At 41.3% G+C, this 13,761-nt stretch overlaps 1 protein-coding gene across 1 annotated transcript; it reads left to right on the forward strand.

Moving 5' to 3' along the window:
* The first annotated feature begins 2,890 nt into the window (after nucleotides 1-2,890).
* On the forward strand, nucleotides 2,891-12,732 carry batf2 (basic leucine zipper ATF-like transcription factor 2). Its single transcript, XM_080894861.1, has 3 exons — nucleotides 2,891-4,232; nucleotides 5,277-5,396; nucleotides 8,899-12,732. The coding sequence occupies exons 1-3, from the start codon at nucleotides 4,170-4,172 to the stop codon at nucleotides 9,961-9,963; spliced, it is 1,248 nt and encodes a 415-aa protein (XP_080750987.1). The 5' UTR covers nucleotides 2,891-4,169; the 3' UTR covers nucleotides 9,964-12,732.
* The last annotated feature ends 1,029 nt before the right edge of the window (nucleotides 12,733-13,761 follow it).

A 13,761-nucleotide genomic window follows, 5' to 3' on the forward strand; every position in this document is an offset into this window, starting at 1 on the left:
GGTATTACAGGTACTGCGGTGCAGTGGTTTGTATCATATCTATCTAATAGACTCCAATTTGTACATGTAAATGGAGAGTCCTCTTCACACACTGAGGTTAATTATGGAGTTCCACAGGGTTCAGTGCTAGGACCAATTCTGTTTACATCATACATGCTTCCCTTAGGCAGCATCATTAGAAGACATAGCATACATTTTCACTGCTATGCAGATGACACGCAGCTCTATCTATCTATGAAGCCAGATAACACACACCAATTAGTTAAACTGCAGGAATGTCTTAAAGACATAAAGACCTGGATGGCCGCTAACTTTCTGCTTCTTAATTCAGATAAAACTGAGGTTATTGTACTCGGCCCTGAAAATCTTAGAAATATGGTATCTAACCAGATTCTTACTCTGGATGGCATTACCTTGGCCTCCAGTAACACGGTGAGGAACCTTGGAGTCATTTTTGACCAGGATATGTCCTTCAACGCACATATTAAACAAATATGTAAGACTGCTTTCTTCCATTTGCGCAACATCTCTAAAATTAGAAATATCCTGTCTCAGAGTGACGCTGAAAAACTAGTTCATGCATTTATTACTTCCAGGCTGGACGACTGTAATTCATTATTATCAGGATGTCCTAAAAACTCACTGAAAAGCCTTCAGCTAATCCAAAATGCTGCAGCAAGAGTGCTGACAGGGACTAGAAAGAGAGAGCATATTTCTCCTGTTTTGGCTTCCCTTCATTGGCTTCAAGTCCAGAATTGAATTCAAAATCCTGCTCCTCACATACAAGGTCTTAAATAATCAGGCTCCATCTTATCTTAATGACCTTGTAGTACCATATCACCCTATTAGAGCACTTCGCTCTTGCTCTGCAGGCCTACTTGTTGTTCCTAGAGTATTTAAAAGTAGAATGGGAGGGAGAGCCTTCAGTTTTCAGGCCCCTCTTCTGTGGAACCAGCTTCCAGTTTGGATTCGGGAGACAGACACTATCTCTACTTTCAAGATTAGGCTTAAAACTTTCCTTTTTGCTAAAGCATATAGTTAGGGCTGGACCAGGTGACCCTGGATCCTCCCTTAGTTATGCTGCAATAGACGTAGGCTGCCGGGGATTCCCATGATGCATTGAGTTTTTCCTTTCAGTCACCTTTCTCACTCACTATGTATTAACAGACCTCTCTGCATTGAATCATATCTGTTATTAACCTCTGTCTCTCTTCCACAGCATGTCTTTATCCTGTCTTCCTTCTCTCACCCCAACCGGTCGCAGCAGATGGCCCCGCCCCTCCCTGAGCCTGGTTCTGCCGGAGGTTTCTTCCTGTTAAAAGGGAGTTTTTCCTTCCCACTGTTGCCAAAGTGCTTGCTCATAGGGGGTCATATGATTGTTGGGTTTTTCTCTTTATCTATGAAGCGCCTTGAGGCGACTTTTGTTGTGATTTGGCGCTATATAAATAAAATTGAATTGAATTGAATTGAATCCTTCTGTATCCTCGCCCAAACAAATCTCTTCTGCTTGTTGCTTTTCTTTGGAGTTGTTTCTTAGCAGCTATTTGACCATAAAGGCCTGATTCGTGCAGTCTGATCATTTGATGTAGAGATGTGTCTGCTACTGGAACTCTGTGTGGCATTTATCTGGGCTCTAATCTGAGGCTGCTGACTCAGATGAATTTTTCCTCAGTAGCAGAGATGACTCTTAGTCTTCCTTTCCTGGGCGGTCCTCGTGTGAGCCAGTTTCACCAGAGCGATTGATGGTTTTTGTAACTCCACTTTGGGACACATTCAAATTTTGACTGACTTAGATTCAGATCTTAAAGAAATTACAGACTATCGTTTCACTTATGCGATTGGTTGCCGTAAAATGAATTCTAACAGTTGTCAAATAAGACAGTCAGCTGTGTACCATCCTGACTTCTGCACAGTACAACTGATGGTCCCAACCCCGCATTAAGAAGGCAAGAAATTCCACAAATGAACCCTGACAAGGCAGACCTGTGATAGAAAAAACATTTGTCAACAAAGAAAAGCGTGGCTACTTTCAAGAATCTAAAATATAAAACATATTTAGAGCTTTTTATCAATGTTTTCTTTGCTACATAATTCCATATATCTTGCTTAATAACATTTGATGTATCTACAATATAGAAAGTAGTAAAAATAAAGAAAAACCATTAAATGGAAAGGTGTGTCCAAACCTTTGATTGTGTATGTCATTTGGATGAACCACCTTTGCACTCTTCATTCTCTTCATAGCTGCCCTCACTTCATCCTTTCTTATCCATGTTCCACCCATCTTACTCTCTCTTACATTTTCTACACCCATCAGTTCCTCAAAAGTATTTCTTCCAACTTGTCAACACCCTGACTTGACTCATTAGCACATTTCCAACTCTATCCTTAATCACCCCAACCTGCTGCTCATCCGTTCCAGCTCGATCTCTGTCTAGCCAATTGACAAGTTATTTTCGCCTTCCTTTATTGCCGAGACTCAAATTCAATGCACTCTAAACATTTTTTCTTGCTGTACACTTAGCTTCTCAGTTCTTCATTGCACTTTGTTCATTTCCCACTTTTTTTTTGTCTTTTTCTTTTTTTTTCTAGACTCTTCCTTCAAATGCTTTCCCGTATGTCTTTAATTCGCCACCAACTTTCCCTTTCTAATTTCCTGTCAAGAGGATACACCACCTACCTTGTTGGTACTTTCCCTCACCACTTCAGCTGGAAAACATTTTCACTCTTTAACACCAGGAATAGCAGCATTTGGGGGGGGTTTTTGGTTTGTTTTTTTTTGTTTTTTTTTAGGAAAAACCGAATATATCATACAGTGGATGTATTTAGAGCACTTGTCTTGTTCTACATTTTGTCACTTTACAGCCTTACACTAAAAAAAAGGATTACATTAATTTTTCCAATCATAATACCCCATATTTACAAAGTGAGAAAAATGAATGTATTCATTTTGGAATAAGGCTGTAACAATGCAAAAAGTAGAACAAGTGAAGTGCTGTGAACACTTCCCAGATGCGTTGTATTTTAAACTTTCCAGCCCTTCAAGCCCTGCAGTGAGCCGGATTGGATCCCTTGGTGAGTCTGGTCTGGTCCTCGGACCAAATGTTTGACATCTCAGAGATAAAATGTTACATTTCAAATTTGAGACAATAGTGTAAAAAAGTAAATAAGGGCAGCTTCTAATATTAAGCTAAGTTTAAAGGAGAGAAAGAAAATAGAATAGAATGCATTTTATTGTCACTATACACATGTGCAATGACATGCAGACAAAACAAACAAACCCTTCAGCCTACAGGCTGGATCAGGTATCTCTGAAAATCCCATGAGTTAGCCATGTTCTTCTCGGCTTAGAAGACCTGAAGCCATCAGAGCTCAAATGTTTCTGTGGAAAGTTACATCATTTTCTGCCGAGAACTCTTCCAAGCGCTGGCTTGTTTCTGGAGGCTTGGACAGCAATTTCCTGGCAATCCGCTTTAGAAATTCCCTGCACGTGGGGAAGGAGACACCTTAGTCTATATATGGTCAGCAGACCCGAGCGCTTCCTGCCCCTGTGAAACTTTCCCCAGCCATTTAAAATAACGCATTCACGTGCTGTCGGAAATTAGGATTTCACACGTTGGTCTTTTCACAATCCGGACCTTAAAAGTGTGACGCTAACATGTCAGAGATGTTAGCAGAAAAACACGGATTTACTGCGTGACGTGAAGCTGCACAACAATGTGCGCGTGTGAGAGATAAATCGAATGCACTTTGTAAGCACGTGTGGGGAGTGAAACTAACATGCTGCACCTGAAAGCAGCACGCCCACCCCCTCCAGCTTTGCAAGGCAACGGGTCAGTTTAAAATAAAGAGAAACCGAAAGAGAAAGAGAACCGCAGCATCATGTTGCATCATCTGTTGCCAGACCTGCGGAACTCATAAGTCATCAGATAAAGCGACTGAGCGCCTCAGTCAGCGCCACACAGTCACCAAGCAACACATCCGATGTTAGTCTGTAGCACGGCAACAGGTCCCAGCATTACCTGCTCTGTCCTGATATCCCGATAATCGCGTATGAATGGATACGGCTTCCCCTGCTGCACTCATGGTCCAAGACAGGTGAAAGCCTCGTGCTGCCGCAGGCGACCAGCCGACAGGTGAGCCAGTCTGCTGCAGGAGCGTGGGTCAAGATGTCCCCGTTATACATGGACTCCGGGTCCGAGTCCGCCAGCCCCAGCAGTACTGCAGGATCGGTAAGTTCCTCTTTCTCGTCTCTTGACTCGATCATCAAATCCCCGTATTCAGGTCATCCTATGGACCTTTTCACGCTGTTGATGCTAAGAGTAAACTTATGTGATGTGAAATTCACACCGATATTGGTTATAATTATGGGCTACAACAGGTATAACACCCATTCACTGTTTATATTGAGTCAGATCCTCTTCTGATTAATGAACCTCTGGCTTTTTTCCTTTTTACACTGTAAATAAAAATGATATATTATTAAAGCTAAAGTTATAATTATTATCATTATTGTATAGTAATATACAGCAATATATAGTAATATATAGTATTAATTATTAGTCATGCTAGTTATAATCATCATCCACTGCCTCTAAAACCACTATTTATCAACTCAGATCCACTTTAAGCCCTCCAAACAGATCTGTTTGTAAAATAAGTGATTTATTTAAATTTCATTTAAATTATTAGTACCTTAATTATCATTATTGTTATTAGTTTTTAAACTGAGTATTGGTCTTCCACCTCTGGTGCCCTGAACCCTCAGTTCACGTCCGGCTCAGGTTATTTACTGCAGTTATCGTGTGTGTGTTTGCAAAGTATACACAGATTGTACATACTGCCTGTAGAACAGTCAGCAACAGCTGTGCTGAGTGAAAATTGAACTCACGAAATGAATGGAAGGTGTAGTCTAATAAAGACCTGAATTATTGTGTGCAATAAAAAGAATCTTCCTTGTTATTTGTCATATGGTTTGTCAGCCCTCGCCTTTGCTTCGCATCACGCGCTGCATCAAAGCACTTCACGTATTATTGACCCGCTTTATTTTGAAGGGCCACACGCACTGTCTCATGTGATTGGTTTGTCTCATGACCTTGTAAGTCATGTTATACCTTTAAAACAAAAACGCGGTATCGAAATGAAATCGATACACGCCCTTTAAAAAGAAGAAAGCCAAAGTCAAAATAGAAGTGCATACTTGAACGCCCACTGTGTCACTGTGCGGTCTAATTAACCCCAGATATTTCTCCTTAATTCTGTTGTTGTTTTGGCAGGAGAGAGAAAGAGGGGGACAACAGATGGGACCCAGAGGGCCAAAAAGACGGGAGAAGAACAGGGATGCAGCGAGGAAGAGCCGCAGAAAACAGACAGAGAGAGCAGATGAACTTCATGAGGTCTGACTCCTTTCCCCCTCTGCTTCCTTCCATTGTCATCCTCTGACTCTGTCACTTTCTGTCTCCTTTTCACACACAGCCTGTTTGATGAGCAGTGTGTGTATGTGTGCGTGTGCACGCGCGTGCGTATTGTGTAATCTGGCAGCATGCTTGCAGGCGTTTCTTGTAAATAGCCTGCTTTAGGAGAAGGACTTTCACTCCCTCTGCTTTGCCCTCCCTATCAGCCCTCCCTTTCCTGTCTGCCATCCACACACACATATACACACGCACACACACAGACGCATTTGTTTTCAATCTGTACTTGCCTGTCTTTTTTTTCTCCCCTGGGGGGCGGGTGCAAATTCCACAGGTCAGGGTACACATCCGCACACACGGACACGCTTCCCAGAGCACTCAGTCAGATTTCTAAAGTATCTTTGATGACCGCATGCTTACACACAAGCCTAACAGCACGTAGCCCTGAAAACTGTTTCAAGGTCATACATGCATTACAGTTATGAAGGGTTATTGTAAAAATGTGGTGTTCAAGATTTCTTACTGTGATTTGAAACCCATCCATTGAAGCAGAAAGTATTCAGGTGGTGGTGTTCTCTAAAATACTGAAATAATGTTAGCTACTAGTTACATGAAGAGCTAAATGGAACTAAGTTATTGTGCATCGTCATATGCTGGTGATTTTGATAAGCAGTGGCACACAGTTGTACATACAGTTAATCTGTTGATGTGCATCTTTAAGCACGGTGGGAATGCCGCATCTTAGCACGCTTCCTGTGTTGCGTTCACTTCGCTGGTCACCTGCTTTGGTTGTTTGTGAGACCTTTAATAGGTTCCTCTTGTCTTATCTTGCTAAACTTTGCACTTCTGTATTCCAGCCAGATTACTTGGCTCATAGTTTTAAAATTTCTCCCATCACATGAGATCTGCAGTTTCGTTTGATAATTTGATAATTATGCTTCATATGTATATATATTTCTGTACAATTTTCTTTAGCCTAGGTCAATTTTTTTCCTAATACTATCTTAAACAAATTTGCCATTTCCAATTCCAAAAAAGTATGAGTGGACATGAGGATGAGCCTAAGCCACAGAGTCCTATTTAACCAACAGGTTGAGTTGTACAAATTCAGGTTTCTGTGCAGTAAAAAGAAGCATTTGTTCTCCTGTCATGTCACTAATCTGATTCGTCCGTCGGTTCACGCTCATAAATGTGTTTAATTACTCTCATTCTGACAAAGAGAAAACAAAACCACCGGTTTGCTGTGCTGCACCCGAGCTCGTGCTCTTTTACTACCACTAAGCTCTATTTTCCTTTTAGATTACATCCTACCTGTTGTAACCTGCTCAATATGTCTGCGTGTACCAAATTTATGAATGGGTGTGAATGTGTGTGCGTGTCTTTTTTTGTGTCGGGAACTCGCACTTTCGCTTTCCCTCTTTCCTTCTCTTTCAGTTCTGCTGCGTGTGTGTGTGCTTCACTTGAAGTTCTGGGAAGTGTCGTTGCCTCAAGCCACTCGAACTTGTTAAAAACTCAAAGTTGTGTCAGCAGCTTACAGTTTAATGGGACGGAGACCGTGACTCACAACTGCATAGCACAGCTCTGACTCTTCTTCAGGGCAACTGTCAAGTTTACACTTTAATGTTAAAAGTAGACGAATGTTAGCTGTGCTGAAGTGACGGCTCATTAGAGTAGATTTGAATGGGTCACAGTTCAAAATAATCCTTAGTTAAATCTTAGGCATATCCTGTGTGTGTGTGTGCAGGCTCTGCCACCGTAACTTGCACCACAATGACTACTATTTTCATGCAACCTTCACAGTTTTGCAATATATAGATAAAATAGTATGATTAGCAGTAAATCATGTGTAGATTCAAGTACTGCAAGTAAGATTTCCATTTTATCAAATGTCCCTTGCTGAAAAGTTCTTAACTTTGAAAACAGTTTATCATCTTCTTCTCCTGTTCTCTGTTCACTCATATCTTTGAGGCTGTTGTATGCTGACCTCCTTTTTCTTCTGTTCTTAGGAACTACATTTTTTTTGGAAACTAAGCAGATATCTCCATGCTGTCAGCTGAAAGCAGGCTGCAAATGAAATCATTAGTCATTATGCATTAGTCAAATCTGCCAATCACATTTAACTACTCTGTACTTTACTGAATGAGCTGGAATGCTGCTCCGGATTGTTCCGGCCCACTTTAGGCATCGCCTTAAGGCGAAATTGCCTTTCGTCAGTGTTATCACCCTGTGTTTGCTTTGGTTAGTCAGAGATGGCCTCTAGTTTTTATGGAAGACGCTGAGTTGTCTGTGGCAGTAGTGAAATTTGGGAAGAAGTGTGACCTCAGCTAAAAACAGAGAACCTTTGCCTTCATCGCCAAGAAGTTGTGCCTTTTAACGTGTGTTGGTTTTAGAGATGAGGTACAACTTTTACTTTGAAGGTCTTTGTTCTTGTTTGCTTCTTGTTTACGCCGCACTGTTTCAAGTTTATCGGCCGGCTGGTGGTTAGCTAGCGAGTGTTTGCAGGAGTTGGAGCCTTCTGTGCAAACTACCGGCGACTCTGCTAGCAGCCAAAGCCGAAGAGGTGGTCGTGGAATATACATTTATTTTCCCCCTATAGTGAACGGGGGTTACTGAGGGTCATCAGCTGATCTCTAGGCCTAACTTACTGAGGTCTGACTCAGATTTCTTATTATTATCTGCTCTTTGCGACTCGAAGGTTTGAGCAGCAGGTGATGGGGCTTCAGCCACAGTCTGTCCGAGATGACTATATTAGGCATATCCCCGGCAGATCCAAGAGTAGAAAAAAACAGTCAAAAACAGTGAATTTTATTGTTAAAGACTGAGTTCATTAGTTGTATGTATTTGAAACTATGGCCACCAATGTAATAGTATGTATATATGACCACTAAAAAAAGGAAGAGCATCTCGAAAGTGCTTTAAGTTTACCGCTAAATGTAAAGAAAACCGTTGTAAATGCTCCAAAAAGGCACGTTTATTGAGAAAGCTTTTTGCCACATTTCAATTCAAAATTTTCCTAATTGGTCCCATGCATTAGTCTGCACTTATCAGCAAGGAATCACTTTTTGTTCTCTCTCCACCGCCTACCCACTCGTTTCATGCTGATCTTGCAGCGCTATCACTTAGGAGCAATATTTCAGTTCTCCTTTGGGGTTCTGGCGTTGGCCACACTTCATGCCTCTTGTGCTTTCTATTGCTGCACACTCTCGGAGCCTTAAAGGAGCGTCATTAAGATTGTTTCGCTGTGTCGTTTTATTACTGCGCAGCACAGGCTTGGTGTGATATTATGTGGGTGGCATGTGATTGCGTTCATTGTTTGTCCTTTGATGTATGTCTGTAATAAGTTTTTATGGCTGGTGAGCGCCTCAGTTAGGGATAATAAAGATATACCTGACTTTTCTTCTTTACTATTGATCCCTCCGCTTTGTCTTTTTTCCCCCACCCCCTTATTTAATCGCTTCCTATTCCCCTTTGCCCTCTGTCTCCTCAGGAACTCCAGAGTCTTGAGCACTCGAACTCGGCTCTTCATAAGGAGATCGCTGCATTGAAAAAGGAGCTGCACCTGTTAACGACGTCGCTGGAGCGTCACGAACCTTACTGCCGCCTCCCCTCCAGCCTTGCGGGTTCTTCTTCAGCTGACTGTCAGACCAGCTCCAACCATCACGGAATCGCCGAGGCCTCGGACTCCACCGTGGCTGCTTCCTCTGCGCTCCCCTTCTCTCTGACCTCCAGCCTGGGACTTCAGAGCCTTGACTGCGTCAAAAGAAACCATGTCTCTCCTCCAGCTAACACAACATTAGCCTCCTCTGCTCATTCTTCACCTAAGCTCTTCAATTCCTCCTCTTCCTCTTCCTCCAGCCCAGTGACAGTTCCCTATTCAGCATCTTTCACCACATACACAGCTCCGCACTCTTTATTTAGCAAAGAACCTATAATGACCTCAAGCACAACAAATGGTATACCCATCTGTGACGGTCTTATTTCAAACCCCGTTCCCTCCGGTGTGCTCTCCACAGCTGCGCAGCCCACGCTGGAGCAAGACACCCTCTGTGAAATGGGTTACACAGTGGACGGATTTTTTAAGGAGAAAACATCTTTTCTAAATGCTACAGCTGACGCTACACCCCCTTATTCCCATTTAGAGGCTGGAAGTGCGGGTGTAGTAGCACCGGGTTGCGTGCCCCAAATGCCTCCATGTCGCTTTAGTGGAAACCCAAGCAGTTCAGTTTCACCGTCTACTTTTTTACCATCACCTCTTCAAAATCCTCTTCCTCCTTCTCTTTTAGCTCCAGCCGTTTCAGGTTTGGAGCCATCACCCATGCCTTCTTTTTCCTCAAAGCAGAGTTATGATCAAGACAATACATCAAACAGTGTGTCTCTGCTCTCCCTGCTCACTGTCCCCGGTCCACTTGATATATCTCAAGCTACCTCCAGCAGCTTCGATAGGGCTCCGTCTGAACCTCCGCCATTGGCGCCACAACCAGGGGTTCCCTCAAAGGAACTTGAACTTTGTGATTTTTTCGACTGGCTCATAAGTGGGAATAATAACCAGTAGCGCTACAGAAAAGTCATTTTGATTCATGTGTTGTGAGGAGATGACCTCTGGACTCAAGCTAGTAACAAACCAAAGACTGAATGTCTTCTGTCATATTTCATATTCATACCAGATGCTACTTATTTATTGAGCTTTCTGTTACGAAAATGCAGCGATTTCATGATTGAGCTTCCATTTGGTTTGGTCACAGAAAAATTGTCAATCTGAACCCTGCGGTTTCCAGAATGCAACCAGTAGCTGACTAGATTCTCATGTATTTGTACCTCCAGCGTCACAGGTTATCTCATCCTCTCTGAGACTAAAGTAATCTTTATGTCTGCGCTTATTAGTAAGTGGCATAAAAATGCCTCCCGAACTTTGAGGGTCTTTGAGCAGAAATCTCTAATTTCAAGAACGAACGCAATAAATTCCAGTGTCTTTTTCCACAGTCAGTAATCATTTGCAGGCACCGCTCTTTCCTAAATCATGAAAAAGGAGACATAGTAAAACTGAGTCAACATGGTGAAACTTGTAACTTTTAATTTTAGATTGGGTGGAGTGGTCCTCTCACTTCCTTGCAACTTCACGGAAAGGTTACCAGAATAAATTTCCTTCTAAGCTGCAATACAAACACAGGGCAGTGCCAAAGTTAACAACACATCCTTACTCACTTTCTTCTTCTTTTTATTTATGTACCTTAATCTTAATTGAAGACACACATTCTCAGCACATATTCTGCTACTGCTGCTAATTGATATTTAAATCTTAAAGTGAAATCAGCCACTTTCATGAAATTGGTACAGTACAGTGGGATCGCTGGCCTTCTAAATTCCCTGTGAGCCACTGTGAAGGGCTGCTTTATTACAAGGTTGCATTAGAATGTAGTGATCCCAGCTATCAGAGCTAATAATCCGGTTGTTCAGTCTGACGTCACTAGCCGTGTCTGGGCCTAAACTCCGCTGCAGGTCCATATATCAAACGATCACTATGGCATTACTGAGAGTTGAAAAACTGTCTAAAGTCTTTCATCTTTAATAAAATGATCAGCGTTCTGCTCTACCAGGTGTAACAATTGAGTTTAACATCCAGGCATCCATGAAAACGGAATTTATGACATTTAACGGAGTTAGAAGTTAGCAGGAAGTTAGCTCGCTAGCTTCTATCTAAATACAATATAGCATGTCCTGACTGCGGGGTTTTGGAAACAAATTAAAACGTACAGCTCTATTATCACTTCCAACATAAATGAAGACAGAAAACTAAACAGCAGTGACGTTTGTAGGGTTACTGAAGTTTGGCTAGCTGCTATATAATGATGTGCTACGTGACCGCTAGCGACACAGCTATGTTAGCATAATATGAACAAGCTAACTTTTTTTCCACTCGATAAAAGTTACCGTGAGTGTTGTCGGTGGTCAGGAACAAATGTAATCGCATGGCAGGGTGCTGTAAAAGGACCAAACTTCAGCCAGGAGAACAACTGAGATAATCCATCCACAATACGAGGTTAGTCATTCATATACTGCTGCATGGGCTGGGCTGTAGTTACATCCTAAGGTTTTAAAAACTGAGCTTAAATAAACGATTAGCGGTAATAAAAGCCGAGGGAGGTCAACAGTGATCACTGACTGTTTTAGGAGCTTTTTGAGATTAAATAGAAGAAAATACAAAACATTAAACATGTTAACAACACAAAAGCCATATTAAACGCAGACTACTTTAGGCCCGGAAGTAGGATTCGTCGCGTCATCACTTAACGACCGGATGGAGCTAACTCTCTAACAGTGTAGCTCATTGACAATGGTCGAGTCAGATCATGTTTATAACATTTTAAAGTCTTGTATAGGAACGTGTTAGTGTTTGTTTGGTCTGTTTTTTTTGTCACGCACTCTTATGACTTGCTTATACAAGCATGACTTCCATGTAGAAGCACACTATGAGAATAAATAACCTCTTATGTATAACCGTTGACTGGTTAACCCTTCAAAGCCTGAACTGTGAAACGATTACCTAAAAATTCAAACTTTATTGAAAATGGAGTGTTTATTGAACCTTTTAACGACATTTAAACAAAAAAAAATTTAACTATTAATTTGCACCCTGCATATTTTTGCAATTTATCCCTCATAAATGAATCAGAAGGAACATATCTCACTGATGATGTAGACATCAGGATGATGTAAACCCACGAAAACTTTAAAAGGTTGAAGACGGACCTGCAGCTGTTGTTGCTGAAGTTATTCATTTTATGTTTGTTCATAGAGCCCAAAAGGATAATTATAGATGACGTAGAAATAAAAATAATTTTTGGATGTCAAGGGGTGGGTGATGGGGGGTGCACACAAGTATGCTGTGCATGGAGTAATGGTTTTCACCCATTATTTTTCAGGTGGATTGGGAGCAATAATTACCCTGTAATTTTAATTCATTTGTAATTTTAAAAAATCTTTCTATAAATCAGATGCTATATTTGATGCAGCTCTTGCTTTCCATAAAAAATATAAAATTGTTGGTCCAAACTGACAATTTAACACAATTTATGTTTTAGTACATTTTTTGTGCTCATTTCAAGTGGTTTGACCCTGTGAACCAGGAGGTGGATTAATGTCTTTTAAAGAAACTGCTGCTGAAAAAAGTGTTTTTTCCAAGCGATCCTTTCATTTAATTATTATTTTTATTTTATATATTTGCTATTCAGCCTATATGGTATACCTGTATATTTGTGCATATGGCAGTTGTGGGGCTTTGTAGTATTTGTATTTATCATGGATCAAATAATATATTGAACAAGGAAACTAATAATAAAAATTATATTAAAATCGGTTTTATGCTTTTAAAAAAATACTGTCCTGATTGAGTTTTAAATTTTTTTTATTTTATAATACAGTACAATTTTCAAGCAGTTCAGCTCACTCATTCATATGCTGTTACACAACATATGAATATTTGTTTGGGGTCTATTAGCAGAATTATGCAAATTCTGTAATATATAGCTGGATGTGCTTCTTGACACCAGGCAAGGCAGATGACTGCTCGGGGCACCGGGTGCCTGGTAGTGCCCTGAGGGCTGAGAAACCTTAAACTATGCAGTGGCATCTGGACCTTCAACGGATCCACTTGTTCACAGAAGCCTCGACAGAAATAGTCTCACTGCGATAAAACAAAAGGCAGTCAACATCCAAAGAAGAGCTTTGAATGTCCTTCAAGAAGCCTGGAGAACTTTTCCTGAAGATTACTGAAAATAATGTCGAGAAAGCTGCCTAAGAGAGTTCAGGCTGTGACTTTCAATAACTGTACAAACTCTATTTTTGGTATTTATATCCTCATATGTTTGCAAACCTTTCAGTAAACCAGTGCATCTATTCCTCTTGTTTCTGTCAAAGCATAACAGAATGAGGAGTTACTTTTGCACAGCACTCTATAGTATTAACACTGCATAACCAGACAACCTGGTCTTGGTCACTGTTGCTAAAATAAACAAGGTCTCTGCTGTAGTAATGTTTTCCTTGTTGTTTTAGAGGACTGCTGTTGGTGCTGTCAGACTACTCATAACATAATGGTGATGAATGCTGGTTGGAGGGGCCCCAACAGACTCCACAATGCCCACTGTGCACAGCTAACAACTGTAGACTGCTCTAATAAAAAGCTCCAAAATGCTGTTGAATGTCGGTTAACCAGCGCGCGTCTCTAGCAGCACCACAGCCTCCCTGATAGCAAATGTAAAGCAGAGCATCAATGCTGCCCTGACCCACACTGTAAACTCTGTGTGTGTGTCTTTATCCCGGAAGATGACTGGGTGAACTCACCTGATACACCACA

This window comes from Rhamphochromis sp. 'chilingali' (assembly GCF_963969265.1).
Source record: "Rhamphochromis sp. 'chilingali' genome assembly, chromosome: 1".
NCBI lineage: Eukaryota > Metazoa > Chordata > Actinopteri > Cichliformes > Cichlidae > Rhamphochromis > Rhamphochromis sp. 'chilingali'.

Bases quoted from the DNA above. Each gene is read 5' to 3' on its own strand.
- batf2 (XM_080894861.1), top strand. From the start codon at position 4,170: ATGTCCCCGTTATACATGGACTCCGGGTCCGAGTCCGCCAGCCCCAGC. The intron at 4,233-5,276 runs GTAAGTTCCTCT...TTGTTTTGGCAG, and splicing joins CCAGCAGTACTGCAGGATCG to GAGAGAGAAAGAGGGGGACA. The intron at 5,397-8,898 runs GTCTGACTCCTT...CTGTCTCCTCAG, and splicing joins GAGCAGATGAACTTCATGAG to GAACTCCAGAGTCTTGAGCA.